This window comes from Phocoena phocoena, chromosome 17 (genome assembly GCF_963924675.1).
Source record: "Phocoena phocoena chromosome 17, mPhoPho1.1, whole genome shotgun sequence".
NCBI classification, from domain to species: Eukaryota; Metazoa; Chordata; class Mammalia; order Artiodactyla; family Phocoenidae; genus Phocoena; species Phocoena phocoena.
In genome coordinates this window covers 77,400,562-77,407,803 of record NC_089235.1, presented here as the reverse complement: position 1 = coordinate 77,407,803, position 7,242 = coordinate 77,400,562, and the positions used below count along the sequence as shown (strand labels likewise).

The following is a 7,242-nucleotide window of genomic DNA, read 5'->3' as shown; positions in this document are numbered from 1 at the left end:
CACACACACGCCCGCCCGCGCGCACACACCCGCGCGCTCCCGCGCGCGCATACACACACAGACGCACACATACACACACACACACACACAGGCACACATACGCACAGACACACGCACACACACTCGGGCTCCCTCCGGCGCGCACGCACGCAGCGCTCCAGGCAGAGCGGCGCTGCGGCCGCCTCCCCGGACGCCCGGACGCCGGAGGGCCCCGACCCCCGCGCGGCTCATGCGCCCGCGCCCACCCCGCATCTCCGCGAGGCCCGCGGGACCCCTCCCGCCGCCGCCTCCGCCGCGCCCGCCGCCCCCGGAGGAGCGGGCTGGGCGACCGCCGCCGCGCCGTTTCCCGGCCGCCCCCGAGGCCGCTCCGCCGCGGGCCCTGCCACCCGGGGGCCGCGCCCCGCTCCCGCGCCTCGGGGGCTGAGCCGAGCAAACTTCGTGGACCGGCCGACGCCTGGCTGGGACCCCGCCGCGTCCCGGCTCGCCCGGGTGGACGCAGCGCGCTCGGACCTTCGGGCACCCGGCCGCCCCAACCGCTGCACCTGCTCGGCCCCCTCCCCGCTCGCTGGGGACTCCGGAGACGCCGCCACTTCGCAAACTTTTTCACCCCCCTCAAAGGGGAACGCGGAGGCGTAAAAGGGGCAGGAGGTCCCGCGGGGCGCGTGCGGACCTGTGGTCTCCTATCTGGGCGCCGCCTCCCCGGAGCCGACCCGGAGGGGCGCGGGCCCCGGCGGCCGCGCTCCGGCTCCCGCTCCCGCCCCTGCTTTTCCGGCGGGAGCTGGGGGCGGGGTGCGGAGGGCAGCGAGGCCCGCGCGGTGCCCGGCGGGGCCGCCGTGCATGGCCCTGCGCAGTGGGGCGGGCTGTTTCGGCCGGGTCTGGCGCAGGGTGTCGGGGCTCCCGGACGCCTGGCCCCGGCGCTCGAGCAGCCTCCTGTGCCTGTCCGCCTTCTCGCCCGAGCCCGGGCCCGCGCCGCCCCTGCCCCGCCAGCCGCCTCGCGGTGGCGGCGGCTGTGGCGGCCCCGGCGGAGGGGGGCCCCCCCAGCCTCCCCGCCCCCCGCCTCCCCGCTGCTGCTGCTGCTGCTGCTGCTGCTGCTGCTGCCGCCGCCGCTTACAACTTGGAGGCGGCGGCGGCGGCGGCGGAGGAGGCGGCGGCGGCCGCCGGGCGCTGCAGTGGGACGCGCGCGGCTGCGAGCCTGCGGGACATGCCCCCCGCGCCGGCTCCTTGCTGGCGGCCATGAAGAGGCAGAACGTGCGGACTCTGTCCCTCATCGTCTGCACCTTCACCTACCTGCTGGTGGGCGCCGCCGTCTTCGACGCCCTCGAGTCGGACCACGAGATGCGCGAGGAGGAAAAACTCAAAGCGGAGGAGGTCCGGATCAAGGGCAAGTACAACATAAGCAGCGAGGACTACCGGCAGCTGGAGCTGGTGATCCTGCAGTCGGAGCCGCACCGCGCTGGCGTCCAGTGGAAATTCGCCGGCTCCTTCTACTTTGCCATCACGGTCATCACCACCATAGGTAAGGGCTGGGCGCGCCGCCGCCCGGCTCCCCGCGTCCCGGGAGGAGTCCGGGGAGGCGGCTGAGCGCGCGGCGCAGGGCTGGGTGCGGGGCGCCGAGGGTTAAACGCAGCCTGTCGCCGGGGCCCCTCCCGCAGCGCCCCCTCCTCTCCGGGAGCCCCCACCTCTCCTGCGCCTCCGCGCCGTCTCACCCCTCGCGGACCCCACCCGGTGCCCTCCTCCGCGCCGGTGTCTGGGCCGGGCGTGCGAGCCCGGAGCGAGCGTGCCGGAGCCTGGAGGGCGGAGGCGCCACTTTTGCAAAGAGAGTGGAGCGCTAAGAATAATCCCACAGCAGACACCCACCCACCCACCGCCCCGGCGCGGGCTGGGCTGCGCGGGCCTCCAAGCCTTACACTTACTACCTCTCCGGGAGTTGGAGAGGGCTGGCCTGGCACCTGCGGCGCGGAGACCGACTCAGGTGGCCGCGGACGGCTCTCGGAGCGAGGCAGGCGCTGACCCTCGCCAGCCTCCAGCCTTCTCCGAGCCCAGGTTTCAGTTCTCCTGCCTCCTGGCTCCTCTTCTTCCATGCTGGAACCTGGTCGTGCCAGGCCCCTGGGAGGAGAGGGTTTGCTCTTTGGTGATGGGGGCGGGGGCGGGGCGGTGGCGGCCTGGTGAGAGGCTCTAGGAGCGCGGTGGAGAGCCCGTGGGGGGGGGCGGGCAGGACCAGCCCACCCCCAGGCTGTGCCGGTGGGTAAGGCATGTGTGCGTATTGCCCAGAAGCCGGGGAAGTTCAGCTCCGGTCCAGGGAGAGAGTCCAGTTGGTACACCCTGGGGATTCCTGTGGGTCTGAGCCCGAAGGTGCTACCCGTGAAGCAGCCTCTGGTGGGCACCTAGGGCAGGACCCCCACTGAGGCCAAGGGGTTCAGGCAACTTGCGTCCATCACCCTTGGAGACCTGTGGGAAATAGAGCAGGTCACTTCATCCCAGTGGATTTGGGGCTGCCCTCCCCACGCCGCAGGAGGCAGGGTGGTGTCTCTGTGGCGTGCACCTTGTCCCAGCACGGCACCCGGCCTCTCATGGCCACCTCCGTGGACCTGTCAGGGCCACTGTATTGGCTCGGGGCCACCTCTAGTTTGCTCCCCTCCAGTTCTCTGTGCCCCTGTGCCCTGAGAAGAGGCCTCGTCTTCCCCATCCTTCTCTCTGTCCCTCCTGCCTGACTTCTCTGGACCTCCTTCTCTGATTTTCCCCTTGATATTTTTCTTTCTCTGGAAAGCTCTGCGTGCCGAAAAAACAGGATTTCTCAGTGCCATATGCAACAGGAAGCGCCAACACAGGACGGCTTGTCTTTCCTTCTTGGTTGAAAAGAGTTTTTAAGAGAGTCATCTTGTTTGAAATGTTTAATTCATTGGTGTAGGTTTTTATGTTTTCAGGAGGAAATTGTCCTTCTGTTGTCTGTGGAACCAGCTTTGCTCCTCTTGCCACACGTCCTTGGCCCAGGGGCCAAAACACAGTAAAGTCCTTCCTTTCCCACCCTGTGCTTCCGGGTCCTGAAAGGGCCAGCCAGTCATAACCATCGTTCCTGTTCTTTACACTTCCAGTGTGAGCTGTGGCCGTGACACACATGCACAGGGCGTCCATCCTGCGGGGCAGGGGCCTGCTTGCGGGAGAGCCAGAGAGCCGGGGATATGCCTCCAAAACTGACCACCCCTGGGGAGGAAGAACTCATCGTTCCCTAAAGTGCCTTGAGTGCCGTAGACCCAAATCAGATGAAATCTGCGAGCGTGCTGGCCACCAGTAGTGAAATGAGCACGGGAGACCTCTGGCCGGTCCCAAGAGTTGAACTGCAACATCGAAGAGATGGTTGGAGTTAAAATCAAACCTAGAGATGTTCCATTTACCTGATAAGGTTCTTCTCGATCGCGTTGATTGATTCTGATTGGCAGTTCTGGGCATATGCCTCTAACGGTTAGGGCTCCAAAGAGGAAGGGTCGAGGCGGGGTGGCCAGGTGGAGCGTGTGGAGGGGCAGCCGATGACCGTGCTGGCTTATTCCTCACTTCTTTTGTTGAGTTTTCAACTGATTTTCCGGAAGGAGAGGGTGGAATGTGTGTGTAAGGCTGGGAAGAAAAGACTGTCCTGACTCAGCTGCCCTGTGGTCGAAAGATGCTGAACCTGGAGCCCGCTGACCGGGCTTGGAACCTGAGTTCCATGAAGGGCAGGGTGGTGTGCTGACTCCCCAGCCTGTTTCCCCACCTGTAGAAGGGGCGTGACGCTGTAACCTCCCGCCAGGGTGACTCTGAAGGGCCAGTGGGATCCCTCGTGCCTGCAGCCGCCTGGTACGGCGCTGTGTGCGCTTCGTAGGTGAGAATCCATGAATTTTGACATCAGCTAAGCCTGACTCTGCCCTAGGAAGCTGTTTAGCTCTGAAGAGCTCGCATTTACGGGAAACCAAGCACCTATCTAGTTAATTCTGTTTGTTTTCTTCTATTTTAATATAAATGCAAATTAAGGAGCTCCTAGGCCTAGACCAAAGCCCAGCCCCCAGCCAGGCCCTCCACGGAACCGCCTCCTATCGGACAGTGATATTCCTGAGTCGGGCGCATCTGCAGGGGCGTCCTTCTTTCGAAGCTAACCTTGAGCGTGCATGCTTCGACTCTGAGCTCGGGTCTCCAAGGTGGGGCAGGAACCACCCTCACTCCCTCTGCTAATGTACGCCGCTTCCCGGATGCAGTTAGTAGCGCACTCGGTGAACGGGATTTTAAGAACATATATAATTACCACTCTGCCTTGGATCTGTGGCCGCCGTTCTCGTCAGAGGCTTTGTCGGGCTCTCACACTGACCGCCGGCCAGCTCTCCCGGGAGCCCAGGCCCAGGCACCTTTGTCCTAGGCAGGGGCGAGCACAGGTCCCGCTGGCTCCAAGAAGGCAGATTCGCTCCCATCGCTGCTCCAGTTCTGGGTGCCGTCCGTCCCCGCTCGCTGCTTCTCATGTCTGTGCCACTTGTAGCTGCTGCCCAGGAGATGGTATTGTTGCGTTCTAAATTTGGCGAGCCCGAGGCCTTCGGAACTCTCCATCATGTTCAGGATGAAAACTCCTTCTGCGTCCCCTGCCGTGCCCATCTGATTAGCAGGCTGGTTGGAAACCCTCCCACCTGCCTTCCTGAGCTGTTGGTAGGAGTGGTGGCAGTCAGGAGTCCCGGCGGCCAGGGGCTGTAGAGCGCCTGCTCCGAATTGCTCTGCTCAGGGCTGAGGCCTGGGTGGGAAGGAACCCCCAGCACACGGGGGCTCTTCCTACAGGAGGCGCTTGAGGCCAAAATTGTGTCCCGCCATCAGCGACTACTTCTGACAACAGCGGGAATCTCCAGACACTTCTCTTTCGACTCTAACATCTGTGTTCTAAGTAGTTACCACCTTCAGGATCATTAAAGAGGAAACTGTGCTTAGAATTCAGATCTCATTTGGAGGATCTAAGAGGCAGATTTAAAACCTGGGCCTCACAGGGGAAGGAGGGAAAGAAGGGCCCTGCGTTTTGTTTTTGCTGCTGTTTGGAGGAGGAGGAACAGACTGACGTCAGGCCCTTTGGGCCCGGCTGAAGGCGGGGTGGCTGCTCCAGGGCACCGGCTCAGGAGGTGGGTCCCTGGCAGGGGGTGGGGCACAGTCCCAGAAGGTTCTGCGCTCCTGCGGGCTCCCTGCTCAAGGTCCCCCGCCCCAGAATGCAGTGGGGCGCCCCCTTTTCTCGCTCATCCGCAGGACCTTGAACAGACTTCTCACCAAGTGGAAAGCGTCTCCCATGTCCTCTTCTCGCGCTCTGGGGTGCAGGTTTCGATCCACGGTTTACACTCGCTGCGTGCCAGACCCTGCCTGGCCTGTGCTGCCTCTGGGGCTCTGGGGACCGTCTAGATGACAAGATAAGGCCTGGCCTTGAGGCAGGAGGGGAGCTGGAAACCCAAACAGTTGGGTGCAGTCCATCGTGAAGCGTGGGGACAGCTAAACTCAGTTAACCCTTCCCGAGCCACCGGCAGACAGCCCAGGGGCTGGGCACGGCTTACCCTCTGCCGCTCCCTGCCCCCGAGCTGTGCCCCCTGCGCTCCGCACGCCCCCAGCTCCAGCATTGTTGCTGCCATTTATTCTGTCCCTGGAGGAACCATGTCTCCTCCCGGCACCGGCGGGACCCGCACACAGCCCCGCACAGAGTGGTCACCTCCAGAAGGACCGAGGAGGGAAGCACCACTTCTACACACACGCACTCACGTCACCCTCGAGGCGGGAGGAGGTGTTGCCCCAACTTACAGATGGGGAAACTGAGGCCCAGAGGAGGCAGTGCCCACTGAGGCCGAGGGCCTGGAACTCTGCAGTCGGGATCTCCTTACCGCAGGCTCCAAAGATGGATTCCACCCAGGAGCCAGGGATGGGCCTGTGGAGTGTTCCATCTGTGTCTTTCTGCTTCTCCCTTTACCGTCACGCTTCAGGAAAGCTGCTCAGCCAGGCCCAGGTGGAGGACCCGGCCACCCAGCACACCGTGGGCCGGACGGGAGGGCTGGGGTCTCCTTGTGACTTTCAGTATGGCAGCTGGTCGGGTGCAGGAGCACAAGGTGCCGTGTTCAGCTCCTCCCAGGCCTGCCCGGACCTGGCCTTGCTCGACGTGGCCCTGGCCCTCCAGCAAGCACGGCCTATTTATAGATGTCCTGGGGGAGGCAAAGGGGTGGGTTCCTTGACTCGGGGTGACCTGAGAGAGACGGCTCTCCCGAGGCGTATGAGACACCCCGCTGAGGGCTCTGAGACAGCGGGGACCACGGGAGACCCCGTGTGCAGACATCTATGGCCTTCACCTGCTCTCTCCGGATGGCCTGGACTTTCATCTGCTAAGTCCGGGGGGGGGTCACAGCGGGAGGTGAGCCAGGCTTCCGTGTACATCTCTTCCCCTGTGGACCTGCGTTCGCACCTGCACCCGTCCATCCCCCACACTGCCCCTCAGCCAGCCCTCCCTGCGCGTGTATGTCAGGCTCCACCCATCCCCGCATCCGTCCATTCTTCCCTCTGTGCTGTCGTTCACTTACTCATTCGCTCACTCCTCATCGCTCGGAGCACTCACCTGGCTCCGTGCGTCGTTCGTCTTTCCTCCGTCAGCGGGATGTTACCCAGTTCCTCCCATGGGCAGGTCAGGGTGGGTGCACGGCATCCCTGGCAGGGCTCAGTGAGTGTTAACGCCTCGATGGTGGGCGATCTTCACGTTGTTCCAGCCTCATCTCCTCCCTGCCAAATGGTCAGCCGATCCCAGTCACTTCTAATTTTTCAGAGAGTAGAAAGTTCGTGTGGAGAAGCGCACGTGTCACAAGTGTATTGCTCAGTGATTCCGATAAACAAACCCTGCCGTGCAGCCAGCACTCAGATCAAGAAACAGAACATTACCAGCACCCACGATCCTGCCTCATCAGCCGGCCTTTTCTTGAACGCCTCTAGTGACAGGGAGCTCATCACTTCACATGTGATGAAGTGTGTGTGCTTAGATGAACGTTGAGGTTATTGTGTGAAGTTTTGACCTGTGGGCTTCCACGTGGAAGGGGGTGTGTGCACTTGGGCGGGGGGGTCTTCTCTTAAAGGGCTGGCCAGTCTCTATGGTGGTCACCTGAGGAGCGGCCTGAGGGTCTCCATTTAGAAAGTGGAACTCGGGGGCCCAGGCTCAGGAAAGGAGAGGGAACTCAGCACACAGAGTGCAGGTGAGTCTGGAGTGGGAGGTGTGTGGAGTGGTCC

At 63.3% G+C, this 7,242-nt stretch overlaps 1 protein-coding gene across 1 annotated transcript in view; it reads left to right on the top strand.

Annotated features, from left to right (window-relative positions):
• Positions 1 to 1,233: 1,233 nt before the first annotated feature.
• Positions 1,234 to 7,242, top strand: part of KCNK9 (potassium two pore domain channel subfamily K member 9) — a 91,127-nt gene continuing 85,118 nt past the window's right edge. Inside the window, exon 1 of the mRNA XM_065895622.1 lies at positions 1,234 to 1,516. Coding sequence (XP_065751694.1) covers positions 1,234 to 1,516 — 283 coding nt within the window. The remainder of the gene's footprint in view (positions 1,517 to 7,242) is intronic.